This window comes from Eurypyga helias, unplaced genomic scaffold, assembly GCF_000690775.1.
Source record: "Eurypyga helias isolate BGI_N326 unplaced genomic scaffold, ASM69077v1 scaffold14335, whole genome shotgun sequence".
Classification (NCBI taxonomy): Eukaryota; Metazoa; Chordata; class Aves; order Eurypygiformes; family Eurypygidae; genus Eurypyga; species Eurypyga helias.
The window spans coordinates 37,332-51,336 of record NW_010251082.1 but is presented as its reverse complement, the minus strand read 5'-3'; the positions used below and the strand labels follow the sequence as shown (position 1 = coordinate 51,336).

Genomic DNA, 14,005 nt, shown 5'->3' with positions numbered 1-14,005 from the left:
CGGACTTTGACATTTCAAGATCCAATTCATATCTATTCAGAAAAAAATCCAGTTGCTACTAAAATGTCACTGATGTGACAACTGCTGTGTAATTGCTTTTCTCATGCAGAAAGGACCTCTGGGAGGAAGCTGCTGTGTGCAGACAGATGAGTATGCCCTGGCCAGAGGCTTAATGAACTGAGCAGACCATGAGGAGCTGCTGAGCATAGCAAAAAGCAGAGTGAGAAGCTGACAGAAGTGGCAGACAGGGCCATAAGGAATGGCTGAATTTCACAGCTGGTTAAGGATAAGCGATGCGAGAGACTGTCAGACCTCAGGGATAAGCGAAGGGAATACTGTGCTCCTTTTGGGAGCAGTCTTTTACAAGGCCAGCAGTGCTGGGGGTGACCATTATCAGTCACCCAGTAATAAGACTGAGATAACAGAAATACCAAATTTTGGTCTCAAACTGGGACCAAAGGGGATATGTAATTAGGGACAGTTTGTTCAGTCGGGAAGGAGCAGTGGCAGAGAAAAGTCAGTGTGCTTGTCTTGCTGAGCCTTGTGCTAGGTCATGACTGTTTAGTCTGTCTTCTTGTTAAATCCCATACTTAACTATATCATCTTTGGTGTGTAGAATTTGCTACTGAACTCAGGCTGGGTTAGTGGGCGAGTGGGAGGAGATACATGTCTGCCAGGACCCAAGGTCTAAGGAGCATGGGTCCAGCCACAAATACTAGATGGACTTGAAGCCTGTGATGTTCAGTGGGGACCATCCATCCTGGTCATCTGGGAAGAAGGAACAGGGTCAGGGTGTTGCATGATCATGTTTCTGCAAGGGCTGCCTGTCTGCAGTGCTGCTGAAGGCACCCACGGTGGTGTGTGTGAATCCGTGTCTTGGGAGTGCACGCACAGCCACGCTGCTGGTGAGCATCAGCCCCGCTGGGACAGGAGCAACTCCAGGGTCTGAGAGGGCTTCAACTTAAAACCTCTCCTCAAGTGGACCAGGAGGAAGAAATCTACAGTGGCCCAAAATCTGCTAAATTCAGCCACTCCCTTAGCATCTATCTGAAATTGTCTGTCTGTCCTTCATTAGGGACACTTTATGCAGAGAACAACAGAGGGATTTATACCTTCCTTTTTCACCTGCTCTTCCTTCTTCTCCAAAAAACTCCGAAGAAGTCATCACACAGACGTAAACCAACTTTTAAAACCTAGGGTAGCAGTCAATCTGATTGAAAACAAAATAAATTCATATTTTCTGTATAGACAGATGTTACTCAGGCTTTTTCAAGCCCTGGGAAGGCTTTGTATCGTTGGATCAGGCTGGTAATTTGTCAGACTCCTGGAAGGCTCTGCTTTGGCATGGGACCTATAGGCAGACTCAGGGCTCTGGGGGGCTGGTGCAGCCCCGGAGCTGCTGTGGCTCCCGCAGCTCCCAGGCAGGATGGTGGGATTTGCATCAGCTTTTGGTTGAACTGTACGCAGTAGGAAAGCATTTCAATTTTTATAAATCAGTATTGTCGGAAGGGGAAGGAAGAAAAAAACCTTTCTTTCAAGCTTTAGTGGGAATGTGTGGAGAGGAAGAGAAAAAAATCATATCCTAAAAAGAGAGGCTTGTCCCATGTTCCCCAAAACAAGCGTAACTACATACAGTAACATCCTCCAGTCAGAGTAATGCGATTTTTCAGATCTTTATGAAAAGTTGGATCTATAGTGATGGGAAGGGGAAAGGGGAGCATGGGAAAACCATGTCATGTTCTCATGAAATAGGAAAGAAGAAGGTAAAAGGAATATCTAGGCATTTAATGTGTGTTGGCTTTCTTAGGTGATGCTGAAGTTTCACTCATTATTGACTGGAAAGGCTGTGACTGGGACGTTCAAAGCGTTTGTGGTTTAAGGATTGCTTTACTGAAAGTGAGAGAAAAAACACGAAAACAACAAACACACACCTTCTTTTCCAGCCTGTCAATCAGCTTTTGGAGTCTGTTTATCTGGGTCATCCACTGGCTGTCTTCCTCAATCCAACGTTTGGAAAAGATAAATAATGAACATTTATAAAATATTACTAAGTGCTGGAACATCGTGTATTCATTTACTTCGTAAAAAAGTTTAGCTTAGTTCGCAATTTATTCTGCTTCTCAAAGATTGTGCTGCAACTAGTTCAGTATTCATTTAGGTGTAACTAAAGGAAAGCATGATTTTGACTGTATGAATTACTTTTTAAAGATATAATAGAAATCAAATACAGAATGAAAACTACATTCTAGATTAATACCAGTGCTTTTGAAATCATGCTGATACCTGAAAAGATGAAAACTCTCCTCTGCAGATGGAACCAGCTCATAACCTGAGCACCTTCTGCTCAAAATGCGAAATCATCTTGTGTGTGTGTAAGCTCTCTCTGTCTTAATGTTTTTCTTAGCTTGAAATTTCTTAATCTTCCCGGAGAGGGTGGTGAAGCACTGGAACAGGTTGCCCAGAGAAGCTGTGGATGCCCCATCCCTGGAAGTGTTCAAGGCCAGGCTGGATGAAGCTTTGAGCAACCTGGTCTAGTGGAAGGTGTCCCTGCCCATGGCAGGGGGGTTGGGACTAGATGGTCTTTAAGGTCCCTTCCAACCCAAACCATTCTGTGATTCTATGAATCCTTTCAAATACATCCCATTGTCTGCAGTTCCTCCTTCCCCTGTGAGCACTGGTGAAGGTGAAAGAAAGGCAGCCAAGACTGCCTTAAATATCCTGGCATGCCCTTTCTTGTTATGAACACCAGCTTAGGTGATAGGATCTTAGTCCCTCCTGCAGCGACAGCAGCCCTGCTGTAGGGCTCCAACTGCGAGGACATTGCCGTGGTCAGCCTGTTGGAGTTCTCAGGGTCCTGACACAATGCTTTCCATCAGATTCCAGGATTATTCAAAGGTTAAGAGTATATATGTTCCTTCCCAATAAAGTAATACATTCTCATGAACTGCAGAAAATAATTAATTGGGTGTACATGTGCAGCTAAATTATCTGGGTTTCTAGCATGGGGTTTTGGGGAATCATGGTACAGAGGGATTCCTGAAGGAGTCTCCTAACATAATCATAGAATGTCTTGTATGCATTGGGAATAAGGGGTTTTCGTTCACAAAAGGTTCATTTAGCTGCAACAGCTGTTTTTATACTTCCACTCTGGGGGGGTTTCAGCTTTGTTACATTCATCTGCAACATGCTGTTTACATGAATGTAATCTCGCAGTGGACTCTATAACTGATTTAATAACGTTAACTGGATGACCCTTGCAGCTAATGATCCTTCTTTACCTCCGTAACCAAACAGCGTTCCTAGGTGCTCAATGAATTGCAGCAATCTGATTATTAGGATTGATCCTTCCTACACCAGATTTTTCTAGAATGAGATTTTGGTTTTGAGATGTGTTATTTATGCCTGTGGTGACTGCAAATTTTGACCAACTCAAGACTGATTATGTTTCATCATAATAACTCTCTTAGGTCTTTTTTTTCCCAGGTTATACTAAAGACATTGGCTGTTAATTGTGTCTCATCTCTCTATATGGATAGGATGTGCCCCCTTCAGGGGAATTCCTAGTTCTCCATCTCTACTGCTGTCATACTCATGACTGTATAATGACCTGATGTCATACAGCAAAGGTGAAGATAGAAAATGTTGTTCTACAAAGGCACAAGCATCTCTGAGACTCTCCAAAGCCTCTGGACAATTTTGCTTTGCTAAGGTCTCAAGAAAATTGACTAACGGATGGAAAGGGTAATATTCAAGGAAACAGATATGTGCATTATAAGAGCAGTTCCTGGCATCACCCACGGTTTTAATGTGTCCGTAAGTGATTGCTCTAAGGATACAGGAAGGCTGTTTATCAAAAACTGAGGATTTTTCAACACATGCTTTTGATGCGCGCATTTATTAACCTGCACATTTTCCAGCTGAGAGTTCTTGTGGCGCTTGGACTATTTTTTAACCAAAGAAAGAAACCTTAATGCTGGGGACCTACTACAGGTATGATGTGTAGAGGAGGCAGTGTGGCTCAAGTACAAAGGCTAAAGAAATGCTGCCTTGAGTGTTGAGTGCACACACACACCTACAGCGTGTACAGTTCCTTCTGAACTCTGTGAATTAGGAGTGCAGCGACAAGGCTATGTGACCTTTTTTGTTACGAACACCAGCAACTCACAGCAAGGGACCAGACATCATCCTGCATCGTTGCGCTGAACAAACAGCATCATTTGGTGAGCGGCAGAAAGTGAGTCATGAATGTGAGTGACAGGGGGGTCTTCAAAAGAAGGTGAAAAAGGAAGAGGTGAGCACGTGCCTGCAAGCAGTGAGATGACTGGTCAAGAAGAGCTTGACCCACCACATACTTTGGTGTTTCAGTCATCTTCATACCTTGATTCTGAGAGACATCACTAACCCTGGAGATGCCTTTGCTGCTGCCTCATGCTTAATGTCACTGCTTGAAAGAATCCCATTTACCAAAGTAACTTCTCATGTTTGTGGGTTTTTTTAATGAAAAACAAAAATGCCATTTCTCTTTTTTTTTTTTCTGTATGATCTTTTTTGCCTTCAGGTTTTGTATTTTCCCCTCTATTTCTTATTTGTTCCCCTCAGCTGGGATGTAAGTCACAGTAGAGAACTTTGTTCTGTAGAAGTTATAGCCTTTTCACTCTTATCTGCAGCCTACAAGTATTACCTAAGAAATCAACCCACAGTCCCAAAATGATACCACAGTTTAGCCCATAATTATGTATTTATTGCTTATCAGTTTGGATTTATGGCTACCTATTTATTTTCCTTAGAGTTTGAGCTAATACCTTCTATATTAAACTGAAGATTGATTTCTGTCAGTGAAGTATCTTAATTACCATGTCTAAATTAAATTTTGAGAGGAAGTTACATGTATATTTTTATGTACATGCATGTGTGTATGCATATGTTTTAAATATCTTTAAAATGTGAAACACCATACCTGTGCTAAAATGAGAGCTATTTGGCAACAGGCTGTTGCTCCTCTGAAGCCTTCGAGCTGAGCGTTTCCCTGGCCATTGAACTGAGAACACTTCTGGTTTTGTTGGTTCTTGTCTGCACAGAAACACAAGAGACTTCACAAGGTAAAACACATGGGAGAGCTTTCCTCTTTTTGTTCTCACAACATGTGCTTGCATGTTGCCCATTGAATTAAAAAAAAGAGTAGTACCTATTGAGACCACAGAATTATTTTCCAGATTTTTGCTATTACTAATTAGTTGTGTTTAGGTCATTAGCTGCTAGTCATTAGAGAAGTTAAAAAAAGAAAGAGAGGGGTTAAGCTGGTGTAAACCTATTTTTTAGGGAGAGAAAGCTCGAGGTCAGTATCTATCCGTGATGTAGTTCTGACCTGATCTAAGGAACCATTCACACCATTTCTTCATTCACGGGAGTTTTGTAGCATCTCTGCAGAGGAACTGGGGTCACAAGAACAGAGAAAAGTGAGATATGAACTTCAAACATTGACCCCTTCAGCTTAAAGATTGAGAAGATAAACAGCAACATGTATCTGTAAATAAGGAAGGAAAACTGATGAGAATTAGCTAATATTAGATGGAGGACAGATGCATTTCTGGGACCAGTACTGAAATGCAGCAGATAGAGAAATGGCTTATGTTTGTATGCGATGCTGAAGCTTGAGCGTTTGTGTGGGGACTAAAGGCTGTCTCCACGTCGTTGTTCTTCATCATCCGTCTGGAGAACAATGAAGGACCAGGACTATGGTTAGTTTTGAACAGTTAGTTGGATGAGTGGTTGTAAAGAATATCATACATTAAAATAAACACTTCAGTAGATAATTCCCGAGTCTCCAGAAAGCTCTCTGGTCTCTTGAAGCACAGAATGAAAGCTCACCAAAAGCTCAGACTATGTTAAGGAGGTGTTTTCTGTAGCATAAAATCCCTTCATGGTAAGACAAATTATGGCAGTTACCCACTGTGAGCACTCTTAAATTAGAAATGTTTTAATGGGATTTTGATTCAGACAGTTTGCCCCTGAGTTAAGTTAAAAATATTGAAGATGATTTTACACAGAGACTTGGGCATCTGCACTAGAACTAACTCATTTTCTCCAAAATAGTTGGAGCTAAAGTGCTGAGTTTGCCTGGCTTTTCTATTGCTACCTCAGAAAATGGGGAAGATGGTATTTGGCTTAACAGTGTCACACCTCCTTCTCATTTTCTTTGCCATATTCGCCATCCAAGAGGACAATAGATAACTGTCCTGATAAAACTGGAGAAGGAAGTCTCTGCAGTGCCTTACGAGACAGCCAGTGCAGACAAGAAAGCTGTCAGTGAAAGGGATGTTCATATCACCCAATTCTATACACCCAAATGAGTGGTTTGAGTTACTCAGGTGGTCTTTCCAGACGATTTCTAGAGAGGCTGTCCTAAAAGGCAAATCAGAGAAGAAGTCAATGATTACTCCAGAGGCTGTGAAAGCACCTAAGTTAGGCTCCAGCTCTGAACTGGCCTTTAAAGACTTCTGTCTCTCCCATCAGTTGTGTGGGGGGTAACCTGGAAAGACCTATGTGGAACTGAAGGGGAAGATAGGTTTAGATTAGATGTCAGGAAGAAATTCTTCACAGAGAGGGTGGTGAGGCACTGGAACAGGTTGCCCAGAGAAGCTGTGGATGCCCCATCCCTGGAAGTGTTCAAGGCCAGGCTGGATGTGGCTTTGAGCAACCTGGTCTAGTGCAAGGTGTCCCTGCCCATGGCAGGGGGGGTGGAACTAGATGATCTTTAAGGTCCCTTCCAACCCTAACCATTCTGTGATTCTATGATTCTATGATACACTGTGCATACTCGGTGCATTTCAAAACCTACTTGTTCCTGCAGTCAAGCTGCTGGCACAAAACTCTCATGTATTTATTATTCGTGTACTTCAGAGATCTCAAAACCAAAAGCAAAGCAAACAAGAAGATGACATTTTCAAATGAAAGAATGAAAAAGCAGTGCATTTTAAAAGATAGGAAATGTTGAGATCTGTTTTGTCCATGAAACACAAGAGCTTGTATTTTGCTTTTCCTATTATCTTTAACAATAGCATACTGAGGAAAACAAATCCATAAAGACAAGTACCTTTTCAAAAATGTTTTGATCCTTGATCCTGTAAACCCTAGTCTGTGAGGTCATTAAGTTCAGCTAACCCACAGGTTACGCAGGTGATTGAGTTTGTAGAGCTAGATGTTAACCAATACTGTGACACCGTGCTCTAGAAAGAAGCTTTAACACACAAGAGCCTGGCTATTTCTGCTCTTAACACTGGGATCATTGTGAAACCAGGAATGAAAAAAAAAATCATGAAGGTGGAAGAGCCAAACAAGGAGACAGTCAGTGTGTTAGTAGTTTCAGAGCTCTTCAAATTGCAGTGATCTGGTTTCTGCACTTGATATTAAACAGACTTATAAAGAAGTCACAGGAGCAGATCCTAGGATGTAGGTCCTGCTACAAGACAAAATGGTCCTGCTACATGCAACCAATCACAGGATGAGATTGGAACCTGCCTGTACTCAGTTTCTGGAAAACTCCTAATAATGAATTCCTATATGGAATAAAAAGTGTATCCTTTATTTTTCCTGTTACTATTACATCAGGTTGCTGGGTGAAATGTAAAATGGTCTTGGGGGTTCATGGTGACCCCACTCCTCACCCCCTTCACTACAGCTGGGCAGAAGGTTTGCTCACCTCTCCTGCCGAGTTTGCTCCTCCGTGGTTTCCATGGCACATTCCAGGCTGCTCTGGAGGGACTGAAGCTGGTTCAGTGTTTCCTTCAAAAGAAAGCGAGTCACAAACTGCTCCAAGTTGGAAGCCTCCTGATAGTCCTAAAAATTACATGAAAGAAAAAAAAAAGGTCAGGATTTACCTACTAGGTTAGAAATATGTGAGGGAAGAATCAGACATAATTCAGAAAGGAGGCAGTTTGGATGTTTTTGTGCTTAAACATGGAAACCATATAAGCAACCTTTATGTTTCTGGACAAGAAGACCTCTGAATTTCCAGGTCTGATCCCACCGAACCTGACAGGCCCAGGTACACAGTGGCACAACATAGTTTCTGCTCAACCCCCCCCCCTTTTCCTTAAATTTCTTAACTCCAGCTGATGGCAGTACATTACTTCTTAAGTGTGGAAAAACAAAGATAGGTTTAACAACTGCAGAAGTGAATTTATAGTTTTTATTCAGAACCTTTCTCGTGAAAAGATGTTTACTGAGCCCACCGGCATGCCTCTGACAGTGATTGTGGGAATAGTCCTTGAGCAGGGCACGTGCTTAGCAATGCTACCCTGGAAACCTCCACCAGCAGCTTGGCTGAAGGACTGCCTGTGCTAAAGAGATTGCCTTCTGAATTTATCAGTCTTTGACTGATTTTTGTGCCTTTAATTGGTTTAATTTTATTGGAAACCATGTATCTATATATTTTACAGTTACATGAAATGCATCTAAATATTCTGGGAGTTGGAGCTTGGTTATTAGAAGAGTTTGCACCTATATTTAAAATTCTAAAATATTCATTCTGAATTAAGAAAAATGTGTATCAATTTATTAAGTGTATATTATGGTATAATCAGCTTACCTGGCATGCCCAGCATTTCTAGTGTCCTCATGCTCCACCATCAATTAATAATGGAACCCGCTGATGGCATCTGTACATAAACTAAAAAAATGGCCTGTTTCTTGAATTTCATTAGCTGTAAATTGCCATCCATTAGTATATAAATTATACTGCACAGCAGTTTGGGCAGTCCAGATGAAATACGTCTGCGTTAATATATGGGTTTGCTTGTTAGTTTTACTGATTGTGAGTGAATGAGGGTAATTTTCCACATCTTCTTCATCAAGAGACAACTGCGACCTTTGTAAGGGGCTAAGGTTTGAGTTTCCATTAATGCAACTGAAAATACACATAATTAATGATTTCCCTGTGGAAAAGGTCATCGTGGTCTTTAAAACTTGCTTATGGCTATCTTAAAAGTTGCAGAAGGGTTCTTTTTTTATAAAGGTGGAGGAGGTAGGGTTTAGCTATCTCTTAAGGGAGTCCACATCTCAGGACTTGGTCCTCTCGAGCCCTGGTACCAGCCTGGTTCTCTCCCCTTGGGTGACCTGACACCACATTGATCCACTTACCAGAAGGGCAGCTCCTTGAGATGGGGAAGGAGGGAGATATCTGTGTTCGCTCTACTTCAGCCGAGCAAACAGGATCTGGCTGGTACAAAACATAATTCTGAAATCTCTCAGAAGGGGTGGGAGCTTAGGCAAGAGACCCAAAAATCTAGTGGGAAAGGACATTGGCCTGTCATCTAAGCCAGACCCCGTTCAGATCAGGGCCAACTTCAAAGCTAGGTCAGGCTGCTTGAGGACGTGTCCAGCTGAGTTTGGAACACTGAAGGACAGAGATACAGCATCTCCCTGGTCCACTGCTGCACCACCCTCTCTGCGCAGAGTATTTTCTGTATGTCTGCTCAGCATTTTCCCTCTGCCAACTGTAGCCGTTGCCTCTTGTGCTTTTGCTATGCACCCCTGAAAAAGATGATGTTGGTTTGCTTTCTCTAACCCTTCTCTGGATAGTAGAACTACATCTTCTTTCAGCCTCTTCTCCAGGCTGAACAAACCGGGTCCCTTTGACCTCTCTTTTCTATATTGCTATTTATCTATATAGCCATTTATGTTATATAACACTCTATAGCTTATTTGTACTTTATTTGTAACATTACTTTATAATAGTTATTAATTATTGTTATATGCCTTTGCAATTTTCTGTTTCCTATTTTATATGTTGCATCAAAATAATTTCATAAAAATTATTTATTCTTACCTTTACAGAAAACCCCCAAGGCAAGTGAAAAGTAGTTATCATTGAGTAAAACTCAGTAAGGAATAATCTATTTAAATTCCCCTAGATCATGAAATGCATCCTGCTCTGCGTGTTTAGATCTACATTAGTGGGACAATGCCCTGGGTTACAACTTTAAATTGAGAATATAAAATTAGTCAGAATAACTGTACTTAAATGGAAGAGATTTCAGGCCTTTTTCATTTAGGTGACTAAGATCTAATTCAGATTGTAGGATGGAATCAGAACAGAGTCACAAAAAAATCATATTTTCAGCAGAAACCAGGGGAAGGGATGCTCACTGTGTAGAACTCACACAAATGCAACTTTTACAGCATATTGATTGTAAGAGTGAGCAAAGGCATAACATGCCAAACTATTAAATAGATTTAACTTCGATTTTAGAATGTGCCACAAACTTTACAAGTTTATCAAAGTATTACATTTGGAATAAATTACATGTTTAAATTCTGCCTAGAGGACTGGAATAGTGAGTCTCTACAACCACGTGCAATGCTGTGGTTGTAGAGCAGTGAAATAAAATAGGCAGCCATGGGTGACTGTAGGAAACATGTTTGTAACGGCATCCATCAGAGCAGCACACAAGAATTCATGCACGGATAAAAAGCAACTCCTGTTTAACTGCTCTTAAGTGTGCCATGTAGCTTGGAGACAAGAAACTATTTCTTTTCCTGCTGTGAAGTTATTTCTATGCACTTTTATGTTTAAATACATGGATATTAACTTAAATCAGGTTATGTTTGGGCTTTTTTTATCAGTTCTGACTATTTTACACATCTTCTCTGCTACCAGCAAAATTTGAGTGTTGTCTCTTTCCGACCCAGTAGGTATAAAACTTCCACAAAAAAAAAAAAAAAAGCGAAGAAGTTCCCAAGAGTCTTCATTACTCTGATAAGGAGCTCAGAGGAGAGGAATGGGGAGAATCTCTGAAATATCCCTGCATGACTGCTCAGAATTCATCACTTGCAGCTTTTTGGATTTATCGGTGTTTGACTTGACTGCACTAACAGTCACTATCTTTAAAGATAGAAAATCCTATGCAATGAAATTCCAGTATTTCATTTAATAGTGTCCCCAGACATTAACTGTTTAGCCATAGGGTTCTCTCCACCTTGTAGCAAGGTGCAACTGGTGATATATTTAGCACTGTCACCAGCATTCATCTCTCCAAACGAGTTTACAGCAGAGAGCTGGTGAACAGTTGAGTACCTGGATTTATGCAAAAAGGACCCAGACTGCAATTCTAACCACTGATGTGTCTGTCATCAAAAAATTAGGGAATAAAAAACCCCAACCCATGGAATTTATGACAACTCATCCATGGTCAAAGGAAAAAAAAAAACTTCTGGAAGATTCTTTTTAGGAATTTACAGACTGTGTTAAATCAGTTTTACAGCTTTTTCAGCTAGAAAAATAGACTATGAGAAACAACTATGCCTGCAAATAGGAACAGTTCTTAAAAGCCTAGTGCAGCTGGAGCTTAGTAACAAGTTCATTTATTACTCTGATATTTTGATGTTACTACTTTTTATCCCTTTGTCAGGCTCTGATTACTCAGAAAGGATTGGTAGAAAAATTCCCATGAAAATTTTAACTTGATAAACCTTTGAAATTTAAACAACACAAGAAAGCATTGAAGGCATTTGCTTTAGTTCACTTTTTTGTATTTTTAAACTGAAAGGTCTTTGACAGTTCTTCAGATTTTAGTCAGAAAGTCCAATCTTCAGGACTTCTTTCAACAATTGCTTTAGAATCTGCTGTCATTTTGTAGATCTACCTATGAGCACAATTAATATTTTAGAGTGGTATGTTTGGTCTGATATTAGAGCTGAATGAAATGCCTGTGATAAGTGGAGGTGGGAGTGGCACCACACCTGTAATTTCTTTAAATGAGCAGTATGTATAAAATTTTGAAATTTTGCTATCTTTTTCCTTAGAATGAAAAATGAAAATATTTTTTTACTAAAAGAATGTTATTTTGTTCTTCTTTTGGCCCAACAATTCATGCATTTTTTGCTGCAACGTAGCCAACATCTGCTCAGAAGTGTGGGATGGGGTTTTTCTCTCCCTTCAACTTTGTATTCTTGAGGATAGGCACTGGCAGTGCAGGGCATGTAGTGCCTAGGCAGCCACATCTTCTATTTGTTTTCTGGCTCTGCCTTTTCCTTTGTCTTCTCTGTGAAAAGCAAGAATCTACACATCTTCCAACCCTCATTCCCCTCCATGCTATTCCATTGAAGAGGCAATTAACCACTGAAGGTACCTGAATATAACTGATAGGATGTGAATACACACCATTAATGCAAGACAGAGAAATCCCAAGTCTGCAGTTTTCTTCATTAGCAGGATGATAAATATTCTGAGAGGATGTTTCTGATGTAAAATGCAGAAAGTACTCACTCTTCCTGAAACTCTCTTCTTCATCTATGATCTCTTAATCGGTCTCTTACACCTTCTAAATAATGACCAGAATCAAACCCCTTAGACACTCTAATGGAAGAAGACACAATATATGTCCAATTAAACCAGTGCAAGAGTTAACTGCCATTAAAAGACAGCCTAAAGCAATCACACATACAGGAAGAATTAACTGTGTGAAGTTAAGAAATACATTAGACTGCAATATTTTTGCCAGTTGGCTTGCAGTGTGAAGAACAGACACTCCATGGTGCACTATGTACCACTGCTGCTCTTGAAGTCTTAAAATCCATGTCTGCCTTCAGTTTTATGCAATCTTTACCCTGAACAGTTTTTTATTTCTTTATAAGGAACAAAAAAAAAAAATTTTTTTTTGTTTTTTGTTCTCACTTTTCATTTCCAGGAGAATCTGGATATTTTCAAACATGAAGATGGTAGATGGCTATGGTATTTAAGACTGATTCTGACTTAGCGATGAACCTAAGGAATAAATGAATTGGATTCAAAGCCAATGCATGAAAATTAATAATCAGGATAAATTGAATAATACCTGCCTTATGTTATCCTTAGGCAACAGCTATTAATTACATTAATTTTTTTGAAAAGTGCATTTGTAAAAAGTGCAATTTCAAAGACAACAAGACTAGATTCTGTGGAAACTGTTAATAAAAATTTTAATCATGTGCAAAAAGTGGTGCCAGCCAATTTAACACAGGTTTTGAGAAAGCAAAAAACCAAAAATTATAACTTTATCTTTGCTCAAAGAGAATGTTAGTTATGGAACTCTACCGTTGACATATGATTATCTAACTTTTTTTGCAGTTATTTTGTTTTGCGATATAGTTTACATAAACACTACAGTTACTATTACTCAAATATGCAATTAAAAAAATATCTAGGTATTCTGGTTTATAATGGGTATCAACACACCAGAGTGCAGTGATTTACATAATTACTGTAAATGTACCATCAGTAACTAAATTGCATGTCCCTGTTTTACTCTTTTAGCTCCTATAATATTCTATTTTACTTTGATTGGCTCCTATGTTAAGACTATTCAAGAAGTTTTCCAGTAATAACAAGGCTGCATTGACTTCACTTAGCTCTGGGGTTTTGTTAAGTAAAGCAGAAAAATTAATGATTTCATAGTAGAAAAGAATTAGACATGCCATGTCAGTCACCGAATCCAGCATATTGCTTTTGTATACCATGTGCTCCCCTTGCTATGTTTTTCAAGCAACATATAAAAAGCAGTTAGGTTTGTTTTTTGCTGCTAATACTTGGAAGGCTATTCCAGAACTTGATTGCTCTATTGAATAAGAAATATGTGCTGGTTTTGGCTGTAGCAGAGTTAATTTTTTTCACAGTAGTTAGTATTGGGCTATGTTTCATTGGGCTATGAAAAAAGTGTTAATAATACAGAGATGGTTTTGCTGTTCCTGAGTAGTGCTGACACAGAGTCAAGGCCTTTTCTGCTTCTCACACTTCCCCAACAGCGAGTAGCTGGGGGTGCACAAGAAGCTGGGAGGGGACAGATCCGGTACAGCTGACCCCAACTGACCAGAGGGATATTCCATACCATATGACATCATGCTCAGCATATAAAGCTGGGGGAAGAAGATGGAGACAGGGAGACACATTCAGAGTGATGGCATTTGTCTTCCCAAGTAACCGTTATGCGTGATGCAGCCCTGCTTTCCTGGAGATGGCTGAACACCTGCC

At 40.2% G+C, this 14,005-nt stretch overlaps 1 protein-coding gene across 1 annotated transcript in view; it reads right to left on the bottom strand.

Annotated features, from left to right (window-relative positions):
- Positions 1–1,931: 1,931 nt before the first annotated feature.
- The window catches only part of NECAB1 (N-terminal EF-hand calcium binding protein 1), a gene marked incomplete at both ends in the record, with an annotated part of 32,783 nt that continues 20,709 nt past the window's right edge, over positions 1,932–14,005 (bottom strand). Inside the window, 3 exons of the mRNA XM_010151900.1 lie at positions 1,932–2,008; positions 4,958–5,070; positions 7,700–7,836. Of these exons, the coding sequence (XP_010150202.1) occupies positions 1,932–2,008; positions 4,958–5,070; positions 7,700–7,836 (327 nt within the window). The remainder of the gene's footprint in view (positions 2,009–4,957; positions 5,071–7,699; positions 7,837–14,005) is intronic.